General features: G+C 40.8%; 2 protein-coding genes across 3 annotated transcripts in view; one reads left to right on the top strand and one right to left on the bottom strand.

Moving 5' to 3' along the window:
* Positions 1–9,186, top strand: part of scaper (S-phase cyclin A-associated protein in the ER) — an 82,477-nt gene extending 73,291 nt beyond the window's left edge. For both annotated transcript variants that reach the window (XM_083763419.1, XM_083763420.1), the window contains 3 exons: positions 6,445–6,636; positions 7,567–7,615; positions 8,328–9,186. In XM_083763419.1, coding sequence (XP_083619545.1) covers positions 6,445–6,636; positions 7,567–7,615; positions 8,328–8,431 — 345 coding nt within the window. In that variant the 3' untranslated portion in view covers positions 8,432–9,186. The remainder of the gene's footprint in view (positions 1–6,444; positions 6,637–7,566; positions 7,616–8,327) is intronic.
* A 1,973-nt stretch (positions 9,187–11,159) lies between these two features.
* Positions 11,160–14,403, bottom strand: isl2a (ISL LIM homeobox 2a). The gene is made up of 6 exons (XM_083763649.1): positions 14,290–14,403; positions 13,776–13,965; positions 13,175–13,437; positions 12,505–12,788; positions 11,844–12,011; positions 11,160–11,401 (listed from the first exon to the last, which is right to left on the bottom strand). The coding sequence occupies exons 1-6, from the start codon at positions 14,345–14,347 to the stop codon at positions 11,285–11,287; spliced, it is 1,080 nt and encodes a 359-aa protein (XP_083619775.1). The 5' UTR covers positions 14,348–14,403; the 3' UTR covers positions 11,160–11,284.
* Positions 14,404–17,562: the final 3,159 nt, after the last annotated feature.

Genomic DNA, 17,562 nt, shown 5'->3' on the forward strand with positions numbered 1-17,562 from the left:
TAATACATATTTCAACGTCCATTCTAACATGCACGATACACATATCACATGACCATTCACATGCACTATGCAGGTCAAGGTATAGCCCACAACAAAATTCAAAATGAATTTGGAAAGTGAAACGAACAGCAATCTGAGCGGTGTGAATGGAGTCATGAAAGGGTTGATAAATCTACAGCATCCAGTGTCAAAAACAGTCAGACAGTCTGAACTGCACAATAAGACAAAAAAATGTAAACATTGCAGAACAATGTGCAGGCCGTAGGGGAAATCTTTCTTTTAGAAATTATTATAATTAACTGTTATTAAAGATTCATATTTAGTAACTGTTTTATAAAAGCAATAACTCAAACCAGGTGTCATTGTTTTCATTTTTAAATCCTGTCCAGACTAAAGAGTTTTCAAACTAAAACAGGGTCAGCAGCGTTTTCTAAAGTCTCGGTTTTAGGGGTTTGAAAATGAGTTGTGTGTACAGATGTTAGGCATAATTGTTATGCATTTTAAAATTGAAACATATTTTGTTGTGGCTGTACTGTAGCCTTATATAATACACAATATGCATACTATGCTAGGAGGCTGGCAATGGTTGCTTTTTATCAAACATTTCACAAGAGCCAGACAGAAAAAGATAAATGCATAGTGTATTAAATGTTTTATTATTTTATTCTATACATTTTATTTTTTTGTTCAGGAGAATCCTAACTATTTCTCTTCTTTTCAGTTGAATCTCAACAGTCTTATTGTTAATCAAGATCAACAACGCTTGCAAAATTGGTGATTTTAATATCTTCATACACTTGTTGCTCATGTATTATTTATAGAGTTTATATGTTGGCCATAATGGTATCAAAAGACCCCAGATAAATGATTCATGCCTTGGCACCTCTCTACATTTGGTCAGCGTGTCGTCTATTATCCCTCAGGAGTTGTACCACCTATTGTTCTGTCCCGGTGAAGCGTGTAGCTCTATCTATGGACTCTGGGGCGTGTGCAAGCCCCAGTGTTCTGACTACGGACTTGGTGGAAGTGAGCAGGATGCGATGAGGCAGACTTGGCTGTTGTGTAATTGGCTGTCATGCATGGTCTGTCTGCAGGGCCCCTGATTAGCCGTGCTGCAGTTGGCTGGGCTTTAGCTAAGTCGGCTGGCCTGGCCGTCAGAAACAGCAGCCAGAGCATCAAACTACTACCACGTCACTTATATCCTCACAGCTGCGATCAACCCCCATCGCAACAATTTATTGGCTGATTACCGATTCTAATTTGCCACATATTTTAGTTCTAATTAAAGGATCTGCCTCCACTTTAATGGCCACTGAGCTCTCCTCACTGCTCCTATCCAATTTAATTACTCTGATGTACAGAATTAGCATTTGTTGGCCATTTTAGATCTGATTTGCATATTTTATTGGATAATTGAATGAAAGCTGATGATTGAATTAAGGAGGTGACACATTATTGGGTTTTGTACTCTCACTACGGAGTTAACAGGGAAGCCATTCTCAAACTGTTTGGCCTTATTCAGGCTGAGTGCCATTTGCTAATTTGAAATGCTCTAATGCAGAAATATTTCATTCCCATCTTGGACAAAACCTATGGGAAATGATATTAAAGATATTATGCATGCGTGTCATAATCTGTCCTGCTTTAACAAATACAATTAACGGTAAACAAAAGTGTGTGTGTGTGTGTGTGTGTGTGTGTGTGTGTGTGTGTGTGTGTGTGTGTGTGTGTGTGTGTGTGTGTGTGTGTGTGTGTGTGTGTGTGTGTGTGTGTGTGTGTGTGTAAATAAAACGTTATAACAAAATAAGATATGTAGATTTCAATTATAAATCTGATTGTGTAATAGAGCATGACCGAGAAACAAGTTCCACACAGACACAAAGCTGATGGTTGCCAGTGGTCCAGCTCCTGGAATGTGTCCATGTAGTTCCGCACCGAGATGGATGGAGCCGAGGGGAATATTTAGAGCAGCTTGAGCTTTTCTCAGGCTAATGTAAGCATTGGCAGAACACAAAAGCGGGCCAAGCCCGAGGCCCACGCGGTCATGGAGACTCTGCTGATTCACTGTCGGCACACCATCCTTTGTTTATACGTATATGCTTTGGAAGTAAGGCCGCTCATAAAAAGCAGAAGTTTGAGGGGGACGCTCTATGTGGTGATGTATTCCCTCAGCTCCGGGGGCATGAATAATTCACTTTGTCGTACAAAAAGCCATTGGGAGAGTGACATATGTAGCCGTTTGTGCTGCTCAAGTGTACTGTAGCTCTGCTCATAGGGGCCACGGAGCCATGTAGCCATATGTTGCATTGTCTGTTTCCGTGGGTCCGTAGAGACGGCAGGCCAAATGAAACGTCTTCTGTAACTGACTGCTGTCACTGTACTTCCTGTTTCCCCTGGAGTGATATGTACCGGTAATCTCCCTTGTCTATCCACCCCAGTTTACACTGATTCATTTATGAATCATCCATGGTGATGATGTGCACATTCTTTGAGCTGAGGAAAATGTAATTGTAAACTGTTGACACGTTAACCCACCTGACTCCGGCTTGCTTTCTCGGCGGCAATCAGCAGATTGAGTATGGAGGCCTTAAGAAAACTTTGCTTTTTCAATGCATGGAAAGTGGCCACACACACGCAAGCACAGTCAGCCGCTCATACAAATTTGCACACGCAAACAGACACACACACACACACACACACACACACACACACAGTCACACACACAGAGGTATTCATGTAGATCTTATTTCAGGTATGGAGTATGGAAGATTTTTAATGGGATAATTGCATTTCCCTAGATTGACTGCTCAGATTGACTGCTGAATTCCCCCCTTTGCTTTGCCATGTTTCTATTGGTTGCTTTCGTCATTATAAGCATTTATGCAAACATCTTCCAAAACTATGAATCATCGTCTTGAATGAACATCCCACACACATCTCCAGGGCTGGGCTTTATCTGTGGGGGTCATTCCTCTCTTTCCCATTCTCTACGAGGGCGTTTCCTCTGCCCTGCAGGCCTGAGCCCGACTCTGGGCCTTGTAATCCCCGCTAACCTGATGTTGAAACGCTCCCTTCAACAGTCCATTACTGCCAAGACAACCAAACCCTCGCTGCCTCCAGGGTAAAGCGTGGCTCGTGCAGAGTGCAGACCACTGGGAGCCAACGCTGGGGAATGCACACTGTGCATCACCCAGCAGAGTAAACACAGGGGGAGAGACACAGACACATGCTCCGCTGATTGGCAGCAGAGGAGTCTGATTGTTAGCTCGGTTGATGATTTACACCCTCCTTCAAGGGTGAACGCCGGTCCAACTGATTTAAGTGATGCTGAGGACATTTTTATCCCCGTAAACCTTTCAGTGAGGAGGTTCCATTTGTCCATAATACCACAGTCGGGAGTGTTTCAGAGCAGAACTATCAGCAGCAGGATCTGAGACCGCATGACAGCGTCAGCTCAGAGAGAGATAAATAAAGAGTTATTAGACTTTATTGTGTAAACACCAGGTTTTTATGAGGTTTTTAAGACAACTGGCAATTGCCTTAAAAGTCAAGTTGGGGTTTCTATGTCAATGTCTACGTCGCCACCATGTAATTGTCCTGAACCAATTTACAGAGCACTCAGCCCACGTCTCAATAAGCCATTGTTAAAGCTGGTAAGCCAGTAGTTAAGAGTAGCTCTTTGCTGCCTGTGGTCTGTGATGTTTTCTGGTCTGCGGTGTCTGTCGGATCAATAAAGGTAGTTCCACTGTGATGGATCTGGTTTTTGTTGTAGAGAATAAGACTTAGGCCAACACATTGTCAGAGCTGTCTAGGTGGACAGAGATTCTGCTTTGCTTCCTAGACTATCACCCCACTTTTGTATAACCCACTTAGGTAGATTTGAATGAGATCACCTTGTTGCAGTTAATCAGAGATTATTTATTTTCGTCAAGGTATCATTGCCTGCAAATGCATGGCCTAAATATTCCATTCAAGCTTTGTTATATGCATCTGAATGAGGCCTGTTTTCTATTTTTGGCTCCATTCCTAAATCTGGTTCAACTTTCCACTTCACCATTGGTGTTTGCCCGTGAATTTGTTTGCGTTTCAGAACGTTAACTTTACACACTCTTTGTTGTATTTGTGGACAGTGAGAGGTAGTTATGTAATGGAAGGCCCATAAAAGCGTAGCCTTGTTTGAAAATGCCAGATCTCTGAAGTTAAGAAAGAGCAGAGCAGTCAGGCACTTGAGCTTTTATGGGGTCTGTGTTATAACGGGCCCCATGCAATGGTTCAGATGCTTGTTGCTCCTTTTTATGATGTCAGCGCTTGAATAGATACCGGTACTTGAGTTGAACAGGGAGAAACAAGACTGCGACCTATAATCCTCTTGTTGAAGAAGGTGTTTTTGTGCACTGGTTTTGCTCTTCACCTGGGAGAAGCCTGGAAAGTTGGCAGTAGACTTGGTTTCCCTCACTAGCAACATTAGCCTTTGTTTTATGTCTTTCTCCATCAGGCACTTGAGGGTGGACAATTTGTTTAGGCAGCTGAAGATGGAACTCTGCATGGCGGAGGATTATGAGATTGCGAGTTGATTTGTGAGTTGACTCTCCTCAGAGCCTCAGCGCCCAACACTTAGCATGGTGTTAAATTATGATACCTACGACATAAATGCTCTGGATTATAATATTCAGCAGCAGGAGGACCCACGAGAACAAATCATTATTTTGAGCTTTGCGCTGAATCGTGGTTTTGGCTATCTCATGAATTCAAAGGCCCCAAATTTATGACCAGCCGCAGACAGTTTGTCTTTGGGCCATGTTGCAACAGGAAAGATAAAATTGATTGTGGACAAAGTATTATGAAAATGCTGAAATCACTGAAATTAAGCAGCTCTACTTTGAAAACAACCAGAGCCGTCTATTTTATTTATTTGTTCGTCCTACAGTGCTACAGTGGATGGTTGACATTCCATTGTGAACAACATTTTGTGGATCGGGTTCAGGCTCTAGTTCCGACATACTATTGGTCCGACGGTCATTAGACCGACAACCTACCCCTAACCATAACCGCAAGCACGGGAGCAGCACAGCACATGTTCCACCGCATATCCGACCGCATGTTGGACCTTTGGTATATATATATATATATATATATATATATATATATAGTAGAGAGAGAGATCTCCACATTATATGTAAGTATACGTACGTACGTACATACATACGCAGACACACACAAACACACAATAATTTCAAGCATCCAACTAGTTGCATTGTACTTAAACACGTAAAACGAAGTATAGTTTTCCCCAGATATTTTGCATACACATACAGTACTTTAACATGGCCATTGTGGTTTCTTTAAACAAATAATAATAGGAAATGGCATGGTTAAGTGGCCCTTTGAACGCTGCTGTAGAACTGCGACTCTGAAACGCTTCACCTTGAACTGATAAAAGCGGTGAATTATCACTGTTTATCGTGCCCTTAAACCTCTAGAGTGCATTATCAAAGGCAGAATGCATTGGAGGGGCATTATGAAGTGTATTTTCGGAATCTTGTAAATCCTGCAAATTTATGTCGCCGTGTCCAGGGGACCTCACCTCGCCCTTCTGGTTTCCATTGGGGTTGAGCTCCACTCCCGGTCTCTACCTGTAAAGCAGTGGGGTGTTTTTCTAGCCAGGATTTACTATGATGACCCCACCCCCCAGGGCTCCCAGAGAAGGTTCTGATGGTCTTCCCAGGCTCAGGGGAGATGCCCAGAGCATTAGGCCAAGACCCCTTCCTTTGGATCCCCCCTCCCACCTTCTCTTTAATCAAACGAGGCTGTGAGCGATTTGGTTTTTTTTTTATATCGGTGGCCCGGATGTGATGGTGTTTGATTGACGGCCTGTGATGGACGAGAGCAGGATGTCATGAGCTCCGTTAATGGTATTGCTCATTTCTTAAAGTGGGGGTGGCCGTGCAACTGTGTAGGTTTCTCCACGCCCTGCCACCCCCCGCCTCCACCCATTGCACGCATCTTGCACTGTGAATGCCCTCTCAACCTGATCTGCACTCCCTCAGGATAGAAGTATAGGCTGTCTCGCTGACAGCCTATACTCAGTGGAACTAATAACGTGTGTCGAGACCAAACTCTGCTTTATCCGTTGATAATGTCATCGGGATACTCTGATGTGTATTTCTCATTTCCCCCCATTGTTTCACAACAGCTCCAGCAATTACCGCCAGTATACAGTACCAATACAAAGGACGAAACAAAACATCCCCATCATTGTGTTTTATGGCCTGTAATTGTATGTTGGAGGCTATGCCCTCCAGTTCTCCTCCTAATGGCTGTTTGTGTGTTGTTTTAGTGGCAGATTTACATGTGGGAGGAGCGCACAGCAATGAGTTACGAGCAGCAGTGCCACTGGCTGACTGACTGACTGACTGGCCCTGCTCTGCTCTGTGTGTGTTCCAGGTGATAGTGCAGTCTGGCCGGCAGCCCAGCGTGCTGCAGAAACTGTGTCAGCTGCCCTTTCAGTACTTCAGCCACCCGCGCCTCATCAAAGTGCTCTTTCCCTCCCTCATCTCAGCCTGCTATAACAACCCCCAGAACAAGGTCATCCTGCAGCAGGAGATGAGCTGTGTACTGCTAGCCACATTCATTCAGGTAAAACCTGAGATCATGCTTACACACAGGCATGTTGATTTTTTTTTCACTTTTGGGAGCATTGCATTGACTTACATTAATTTCGCATCTCCTTACTATAACCTACTTCTAATTGACATGCCTTATGTTAGCTCTTACCCTATGGAACTGCTGTCAAATTGAACTGGTTTGATGGCCAAAATGCATCCTAAAATCAGACAGGAACCCACACACAAACACCCCTACACTCGAGTTAATCATGTTAATTAAGTATTACATCAAAAACTATGACCAAACAACTCAAATCATGCACACATCTATACTTCAGCGCATCACAAAGCTATACAGCCTTTTGCAAGTTGACCATATACACACTGCATTTCCCACCTAACCAAGTATAAAGTAAGAGCAAAATGACTGCTGTGTGGATGGCCGATATCAGCTCTGGGCCTGTTGCAGCCTAACGTTTACAAAGATGAATCACTTCCTCCATGCGGATTTACCTGCCACTAGTTCAATTTATGGTAAACAGCTTGTCTGTTTCATCCTCCTCTGACAACACACTCTCAACTATTCCACTAACACCACTGTTTGGGCACAGATTAACTTTCATTCATAGGCAGACAAAGTTAGTGTCTTTTCTTTCAAACAACCAAATGATGCATGGTTTCCAGCCCTGATGCCCCTATTGTTGAGTTAACCTTAGAAAAGTCGGTAGAGTAAAACAAATTTGACTAAGAATGATGACTTTGTCCCACTCTTTGAAAATCGTTTAATTTGTAGGTCACAATGATATATTTTAGTGGTTAGCTCGTAAAATACTGATATCCATGGCTATTAGCTGTAAGGCTTTTTACTTTGGTTTTATAAATGATATGGAAAATTAGGCAAATACCAGTGAAGTATTCTGCTATAAAAGGCACTGACATCCCTTTTTTTAAACTCCTCTAGGACTGTGCCTCAAGTGAGAAAGAACCGCAGAGTAAAACGAAGCAATATGGTAAGTTATTTTGTAATGGGTTAAGAAATATGAGGCATCGTAAACAACGCAGAAATGTTTATTTTGTATCGTGCCGAGCAGCTCCTCTGTCTGAGAGGTTTGCAGGCGAACTTGAGCATAATACTGTATGTAGTCCATTAATGTGCTTGAAGAGACAATAATTGAAGAATATCACCACAGTAAGTACATTTGTACACAAAATGTAATTGTGGACAAATTCTGAACGTTTTAGTTGTCTTGATTTAATTTCTCCTAGACATTATTTAAAGGACCACTTCACCACTTTTCAACCTATCTTCACAGAATTGGTCCTCGCTAATGATCATAATAAAATAGCAAAATAAATTCCTACTCAGTCTGTGTCTCATAGGAGGGCTGTGGGCAGTTCAGAAACCTGTCCACCAGTGACATCATCGATGGGGGAATCCCAGCTAATAGAAACTGCAGGCTTTCTATTCCTGAAAAGTTGCAATGAGATAATGGAAGCCTGCATTGTTCTCACAATAATAAAAATCTTGTTTAAAAAAACATCTGCCTAACGATTATGGGTTTCTGAACTGTCCACAGCCCTCCTATGATACACATACCAAGTAGAAAAATTGTGGTATTTTATTATGAACATTATTGAGGACCAATTATATTAAAATAGGTTGAAAAGTGGTGAAGTGGTCCTTTAAGTTGTGATACATTATCCTGTATTTGTCTCCTGCAGACAAAGCTTCTCAACTGCTGGATTACTACGAGTTGTCGAACCGCTTTCCGAGAGATCAGTGGGACTCAGCCCTGCAGTTTTTCCTGAAGAAGCAGGAGGAGTAATATATAGTCGCACAACTATCCTCAACAATGGATATGCACAATATAAACACTACAAAGAGATGGCCACATCAGGCTCTCCTCTGCTTTCCTTTTTTGAATTTTGACTTGAGGTCTACTCGGTTGGATTAAGAATGTACACAATCAAATCCTGAGTATTAGTTTAACTCATTAGAGTTGAATGAATGCTATGGATTTAGCTGTGTAGGGTTATAGTCTTCAAGCCTTGCCAAAATGTGTTAAATCTTAGAATTCACAAGCCTTATGTTGATTTATGTGTGGTTCTCTATAGTCATCATTGGGCATTTTGCACAAAATAGTTACATTGTTTGTATGTTGTATCAAGTTCTGAGACAGTTCAGTGCCCCAAACTAGCAATAGGTTTCTGTTTTATATGTTGTGGACAGAACGATCTTCTTGTTGATAGATCAGAGTTGATAAAATAATAAACCACTTACAATTACTGCCATACATTTCCGTTTAAATAGCCTATAGTTTATTCTTTTTATCAAAATGTGAATGGCCTGAAAATGGTGTACCTATACAGTTGAGTTTACATAGTGTTATAAGGCTATATTGCTAATATTTTGTTGTCTTATGTATGCTATTTTGTTATTTATTAAGTTGCTGTTAAATTGCTATTTTTTCCACTTGTGTATTTTCATGTTAATTTTTCCTGTTGGGAAGCTCCTAAAAATTAATATAATTTATTGAATAATGTCCTTTCTATCACATTAAATAATTCACGTCACGTGGTGCATTATTGTTCTCTGTGTATCTTTTTTATATATAGTGTTTATACTTTTAACAATTTATGTTAACCACTTTCAAGCTGGTGTCCATATATATTTTGGCCATGTCAAATGCGAAAATGTATATTGGCTATACTGTAAGTGTATGGCTACAAGTTCACAGTTGTGAAGCGACGCTTGTGAGCTTGTACCCGATATTTTCGTGCGACACCGTTGTACGACTAAAGGCTATAATATAGGGCTTACATGGTTAAAGCCCTGTTGAATAGTAGGCCTATAGGCTATATGCTATACCCTTTTCATTCTTTATTCATATGTATAATTATGTCAACAAAACCTATATATGATCATTGTTGCATATTTATATTGCCTGAAGGCAGGCAAAACGCAGATTTTAGAAAAGTATTAAATCGTTATAATCTCAATGATGGGAAACTTCCGACGGTCGTATAAAACACAGTTGCCTTTTATCTACACAACCCTATAATTATTGGCTCCTATATTGAATGATTATTAGGCTATAGTTTTAATTTGATCAGCTTGATTGGCAAATATTTCATTGCCAAATCATTGCCATGCTTGCTTGTTGGCTAATTATGGGAGAACTGAGAACAGACGTGGTTTAAAATGTAGGCCCATGTGTGTCCTCCAAAGAAATCTCGGGCAAATTTAGCATTTACGCACTAAATAGATGTGTCAACGTGCAGTCTATAAGTGTTCATATTATAGCCTAGGCTACACATTAAAAGTTAAATGAACACGTCCTGCAGATTTCGTTGCTATAGGCTATACCGATTCAATTAATTTACATTTAGGTCAGGTGTAAAATCCCTCGATATCCTATTCGAACAGAATATGCCTATTTTGTAAGATGCCCACAAACTATCAGAGAGTGAATGCTCTCATTCTCGATAAAAGTTGATCCTCGACAAACAAATTGTTGGGGTGTAGTATGTCAGTCCTCGCTTGACCTATACGCTCCCATGTCCAGCGGCTATATTGCTATCCGGGATTCCAACTCAAATGAAAATAAACTCAAGACACGCCAGAATGCGTTCGCAGCCTGGGAGTCCCCCTTAGCATTGGCTGCAGAGAAAGAGAGGTGGACTTGTTGTGGTTTCATTCAATGTATCGTTTGCAGGTGATGCCAAGCGTAGATAAGGGGGCCGCCGCTCCTTGTCCTCTGTCTAGACATGTGACTGCTTGAAAAAGACACGGGGCACATCGAAAATCTAGCCAGGTGACCAATATTTGCCAAAATAGGCAATAAATCATCTTCTTTTGTTGTTTACGTCCAGGCCTGTCACTGTCAGTGCTAACATTCTGGAGAATAGCCTGAAATGTGTTGCATTGGAATTCTGCGAAAAGTCTCTTGAACTCCTGCATATGCATGCCTGCATGGCATGCGTATCGAAAATTTGAAACCATACAACTGAAATTATCGAAATTTCAAAATACAATGGCAGACATTATGAGACATTTCCGTTTATATTTAACTCTAAATTGATTTATTTCGGCTATTTAAAAAAAATGTTCTGAGGGTTAATGCGACAATAAAAGATGTTGGCTGAAATAATCGATTCGTCGTATATGATTTTATTGGTAAGAGCAGCTATGCCTGCCTCCATAATAAATAACAATAACTTATTTTTTAAATTTCTCAAACAAACGGTATCTCACCTGTTTCATTAATTTACAAGAGTCGACAATGATTCACTTTTTTACAAATCATGCACATCTACACGTGTTTTTTGGACTTGAACCCTTATGGAAATATGATAAACATAAGAAATGATGTTCAAAGCGTCCAATAGGCCCACAGCGTGTGTTGTGAATCCCACAGTATATTCCTTATATGTCCAGTCCAGACATGGCTTGTATTAGCATCGTGGTCTGAGCTTATGCGGGGGGCTTCTTTAGGCCCCATGCAATCCTCGAATTGAGTCATGGTATGCACAAAATTGATGCATCCTCTCCGCACGGATATCCGTGTCCATCATAGTCCAATACTTGTTCTTCTTGAGTGAAATGTCAACACTCGGAAGTGTGCGCGCATATAGTATAGGTCCATGCAGCACCTGAGGGTGCATAGAGGGTTCCAGCCTCACGTGTCGACAGGACTCGGCACCATACTGTTCGGTGTGTCCGGTAACTGCGACGACAGCGAGGTCACGTCACTGCCCGAAGAGTTCCCCATGGAGCCTGATTCAGAAAAAGACACCTGCCAAGGTAAACGGAGAGCCCTGTCACATTAGCTCATATTATGCATATTACATCACGGTTATAGCGGATAGCAACATAATGGAAAAAACATCATTTATTATTTATGCCATATATGAAGTCACCAAAACATACAAGCAAAAAAAACGATATGAACTCGGTGAGTTGCAATTGTGTGCACACTGCACTCAGTTTAATTAAATTAATTTGGAAAAACGAACTAAAATCTAACTAACAGTAATAATATTCCCTTTCCCCCCGTGCGTGTGTGTGTGTGTGTGTGTGTGTGTGTGTGTGTGTGTGTGTGTGTGTGTGTGTGTGTGTGTGTGTGTGTGTGTGTGTGTGTGTGTGTGTGTGTGTGTGTGTGTGTGTGTGTGTGTGTTCGTGTTCACGCGCGTGCGTGCGTGCTTGACAAGTGACTGTGACATTGTGTTTTGTCTTACCAGCTGCTGGAAAGCGGGCTGGTCCAGATCACTCTGCAAAGCAAAGTCACTCAGGGCTTTCCAAGGTGGCTGGTAGGTCTGCACTTCCACTGGGTTCCCGTGGATGTTGTTGTCGTGGCGAATTGGACTACCTGCCACTAAAGGGGTGCCCGTCAGTCCCTGCAAATTCTACAGAGGAAACGAAAATCACTAATAAATAGCCTATAGGCCTAATTTTCAAATAGGTCATGCAGTATCTCGCTGCATGATTATAGTTAAACACTATATGATAAATAATCTGTTTAATTAATAGTATATTATTGAGTGGCCTATGTTCAATGAAAAGACATCGTTGATTTGTTCAAATGTATGACTAAATTGTAGAATAATGATAGGCCTATAGCCTGTAACAAAACCCCTGGTTCTCAAAGTGGGATCCGTGGACCACCATGGGTTATTGACGAGGATCCAGGGGGTCCCCAGCAAAATTAACCATGCACATCGACATTTGAAAATAGACAATGGATCTGCTTTTTTCCAAGAGATCTTGAAAACTTGATGAGTCCCTGGCACAAAATATTTTCATATAGGGCCCGCGACTATATTAATTTAGAGGTCCTTGACATGAAAAGGTTTGAGGAGGACCATTGGGTATTACAATATGCATGATCCTGCGACTTACAGTTTTGTCACTGTGTGATTGCAGTTGAAGCTGCTTCATTAGAATGGACCTCTTCTTGTCCTTGCAGCGCTTGTTCTGGAACCAGACCCGGATCACCCTGGGGCTCAGGCTGGTCATTTCCACCAGTTGTTCCTTCATTAGTGCGTCCGGTCTGGGGTTGGCGTTGTAGCAGGTCCGCAGGGTGTGCAGTTGCTTCTCGTTCAGGACCGTCCGGATCCGCGTGGTCTTCTCAGACTGCTTGTGGACGTGGTTCCGATGAGGAGGGTGTCGGACAGTAACCGGCTCTGAGGTGAACAACAACAGGCACCAGAAAAGCATAATCATCCTGAATTTGTATGGCTATATACCCGCACAATGCATCGCATGTCCTATAGAATGAATCCGTTTTTTTCTTCTTCGTTAGAAGTCATAAAAATAAATAACCAAACAGCACATTGCAAGAACACGGAAGTTGTTCACTTTAAATGTATCCATGTTTGTATTATTATTATTATTATTATTATTACGCTATTGTTATTATATGCATATTATATTATTGTTGTTTAACTTGTCTTTATTCCTATATTATACATATCTATAGCCTGCCATTTGCTATTCTTAGTTTTCTATAAGGCCATATAAAGTTATTAATATTTTTAGAAGTTAGTACTCGTATAGCTTCTATATATACCTGAAATATGCAGTGGTCTGGAGGAGTGAATATTCCCCGGGCTGAGAGGGCTCCCTGCAGCGGAGCGCTCCATCAGTAAACCATGGTCAGCCCGGCACAGCAGCTCGTCTTCCCGCAGAGAGAACTCGTCCCCCGGCAGAAGGTGCCTGGTGCACACCGAGCACCTGAAACACTCCATGTGGTACACGTTGTCGCGAGCTCTCATCACCAGGTCGCTGCTGCAGAAGCCAATGTTACATTTTGCACATTTAATCCCAAATAATCTGTAAAAGGAACATACAAATTAGGTTTCAGTTTTTTAAGGTCTCGAATGTGGGGCACAAACGGGCCTGGAACAATTTAATTAACCAATTTAGACTCATTATTATTAGCCTATATTTGTGGTGCTGCAGGATGTTAGCTCACTATGGATCCAAAAGCCATATATGAAAATGATTTAGTCAAGATGATGAAAATTATATGCCTAAATAATGCCCAAATAAATCTGATATATCCTACTCTATTTTTCCTTCAAACTTGTGCTCGGATGTACCGTGTTGGCCAGAGTGGGCCTCTCTCATAATGTCAAATTGTGTATATGGAAGGTTAAGTCAACTCCTACCTTACATAATCTCTTTTGCAGTATGTCTTTCCATCTCGGACGAAGCAAGTGCACGTCTCATCCAGGTACTGGCTGCATTCCGCGCACTTCAGGCACGCAGCGTGCCACTCCAGGTCCGGGGAGACTCTCAGGATATACTGGTCGTGTATTTGACTTCCACAGCCCACACACATTGCGATACCAGACTTCTCTGTGGAATGCACACATTAATGCTACAATGTACACCATTTAATCCCCAGACATTCTCGTTAAACGCCCCCCCACCACCCACCCTGCATGTATCCATGTCTGTTGAACATGCTTTAATTGCAGCGTTGCGATAGAGGCAATGCTGAGCTCAACACAAAATTATGTTTCAAATATATAGCCTGCTGATTCTACTCACAATTAACACGGGAAAGAAGCGTGCATAACACAATTGCATAGCATATTGTCACCATGAAAAAACAGCTACTTCTATAGCCTATTAAACGCCTATAACTGAAGGTAGAAGTGAAAGTTAGTTATAGCTTACTTTTGGAATGATCCCCCATATCACCCAAGAAAGAAGAATTGAACAGAATATCCACCATACAGGAGAGCTTTGCAAGCCGATAGATGTTAGAAAGGAGAGGGAGAGGAGACGGTCCCGTCCCTTGGCTGACCGATAACTTGTATTCCTCGAGTGAGAGGTGGGGAGAACAATGTCCCTCACTCAGTGACGTAGACCAACCTGGACCTCTGTGCGCGCGGGGCGAGAGAGAGGCTGATATATGCAAAGTACTACTCGGAGGATTCTCCAGGAGAATTTCTCCTGCATGCTCTTTGCTCTTCGTTTGATTTTCTTTTCTTTTCTCCATTTTTCCTGTACCAGGCCAGCAACATTTAGTTAAATAACACCACATGATTTAGCATTTTGCACAGCAAATTAAACGGAGATTTTCCTATACAGTCATATGCGTTATGCGTATGGCTGAAGGCAAAATATAAACCCCTATTACCCTATACAAAATATATAGACAATCTAAACTTATTTAGATTGATAGATAAATTATTATTATTCTATTATTATTATTATTGTTAGAAGTATAAGTATAGGCCTGATGTTGTGTTGTTGGTAATGGTATATTGACTAAATCACATTAAATATTGCACTGTGAGAGAGCCCTCTACTGGATGAGGACATATAAAGGTAATGGAAAATGTATAGTCCATAGAGGAGGAAACTTGGCTATATCCCAAATGATTTTTTCTGCCGCCCCCGCCCCCTCCTCCAAATTATTATTATTATTATTATAATATTATTGTTGTTGTTGTTGTTATTGTTGTTATTGTTGTTATTATGACGAATTCAAAACCGTGGTATATTGTTAGTTGAGACGTCATTCAAATACATTATTGACCTAACATGATGACAACAATGCATTTGTCCATGCACCCGAGCAGTTTCTGCCATTTCTTCAACAAATAATAGTAGGCCTATACCGAAAACATTCTAGGCTATGTGAGTCTGTGTCTGTCCTTCGAATACCTCAAGAACGTGGCGTGTGCCACAAGAGAGAAAGACGGTCGCAATAAAATAATATAAATAAACTAATGGGTTAATACAAATAAAATAGGTGCGATGTGAAATTACGGCCATGTGACCTGCAAGCCTCCTAGTCTATCAACGCAATCACCAACATGTCGCATAATAGGCTGTTATTTACAATTAGTGTATAGGCAATTAGAAGACGCTCTTAATACAGAGCAATTTACATTAAGCAATAACAAAAAGCATGGCAAAACATACATAAAAAGTAGTTATCATGAAACATGCGTAAGATATAAGAACGTAACAGTGGAGTATCTATAATGAAACTATTTATATAAACTGCAAACACTATAGCCTACTATTATGTACTAAGTGCTATAAACACTATACTATTATGTAGTAAGTGCTATGACTACATCAAATGCAATTAGTGCTGTCTAACCTGCTATAAGTCGAAAGATAAGTCTACATAAAGTGCTATGTAAGGGGCTAGGGCAAGTGCTACGGGCCATGATGGAGTCTGAAAAGGTGGGTTTTCAGCCTACGACGGAAGATTGGGAGTGAGGCTGCAGTTCACAAGTGACTTAAATTAATGTAAATTAAATGGTTCTTTACAGAAAACGTGTTTACCTAAGTAGGCCTATCTTCTTCATATTATATCCTTCTGTTCCCCTATAGCTCTGGTCCATAGCATGCCCTTTCTATAGAGCTATGGACCAGAGCTATACTGTCCATTAGAGAGAATGAAGAGGAGGGCAAAATATTAGCTATAAATGTTTAATTATGCTTTAATGTTCTGCTCAAATAGCATTTTGAAGTGATCAATATTAATTCACTTAAATAGATAGACTATTCGTGTAGGCATGTATTTGTATTATTTTTTTCTTCACGGAATAAAAAATGATCATTTAGTGATTGTTGGTATAGTTGGATCAAAGTCAGAAATTTCAACAAGCAACAACAATGTTATTTCATTGATAAAACTGCGCCTTTTTCAGATTTTGGACGTTAATTTAATATCTTAAGCAAGTCACAACAAGCAGAAGCACCATCATAGCGAGCTTATTTGTCTATGCAGACTGCAGATTTATGGCAGAGTATAACTTTACAACTAAGTGACCCATTTTGAACCAGAAGTTGCAACCATTGCTGCCTCATTCATCAGCATACAGCATAATATATGATTTTTAGGTTAATTAAAAGTAATCAATCTCTTCTTTAGCGCTTCATCTAATTTTCCGATGCTAAAGTAAAATTCTATTTTAAATTATGGTTTAGTCTAATAAATGTGTTGAATATAAAAGGGCTATATAGTTCTCATCTGGCCAATAAACGTCACATACTGCCCACAACTCTTCCATGTCTTTCGTATATACATTTTATAAATAGCCTATGCAAATCAAATAGTCTATAAGACATGTGGGACATCATGGACATATAGACAGGCCTATGCAGTCTTCAATAGCAGACATGAATGAAGGAAACGTTTAGGCTCGGTTATGGACTGTCACTATAGCTTATTGTAATTGGTAAAATCATAGTTATTTCGGTTGATCAGTATGAATAAGGTCTATACATATATATGTTGATCAGCAGGTCCATGTTGTGAAATATAGAGTTCATGCAACTGCAAGTCTGTATAGGAATTGATTTATTTAGTCGGCGGTGGGCAAGGTACTTTTCAATAGCATATTCTAGGTTTTTACAGCAGAATAGATAGTGACACGCAACATTTTATTTTCAATATGGGAAAAACATGCACCTTTGTGTTTGTTTAGGCTGTGTATATTTAACCAAACAATATATATATACACCAATCCGTCATTCCCTTCCTATCATGTTTTTAATAACGTTATCATTTTTACATCGACATAATTCCATGCTTGCATGAAAGCAATTACCCACAATTGTGATTTAAAGCATCACGTGGGCAACGTGATTCCCCCCCCCCCCCCCCACACACACACACACACACATCGACACTTGTCACACACACACACACACACACACACACACACACACACACACACACACACACACACACACACACACACACACACACACACACACACACACACACACACACACACACACACACACCACCATCGGTCGCGCAACACCGTCGTAACATACACTTCAAGACTATCATTATCATAGATGTATTTTTTATTTTATTTTGATTATTTGCATATGATCTGATCTGATGTCTTGATCCAAGGCTAACACGCGCGCGCACACACGCGCACGCACACACACAGTTTAAAAAAATGATTT

The sequence above is a fragment of the Protomyctophum parallelum genome (genome assembly GCF_964188405.1).
Source record: "Protomyctophum parallelum genome assembly, chromosome: 4".
In the NCBI taxonomy this organism is placed as follows: Eukaryota; Metazoa; Chordata; class Actinopteri; order Myctophiformes; family Myctophidae; genus Protomyctophum; species Protomyctophum parallelum.

What these genes read in the sequence shown, in the direction of transcription:
- isl2a (XM_083763649.1), bottom strand. Translation starts at nt 14,347, where the DNA reads ATGGTGGATATTCTGTTCAATTCTTCTTTCTTGGGTGATATGGGGGAT. An exon ending in TATGGGGGATCATTCCAAAA is followed by an intron (nt 13,966 to 14,289) that starts GTAAGCTATAAC and finishes TGCATTCCACAG; the next exon opens with AGAAGTCTGGTATCGCAATG. An exon ending in TGCAAAAGAGATTATGTAAG is followed by an intron (nt 13,438 to 13,775) that starts GTAGGAGTTGAC and finishes TTCCTTTTACAG; the next exon opens with ATTATTTGGGATTAAATGTG.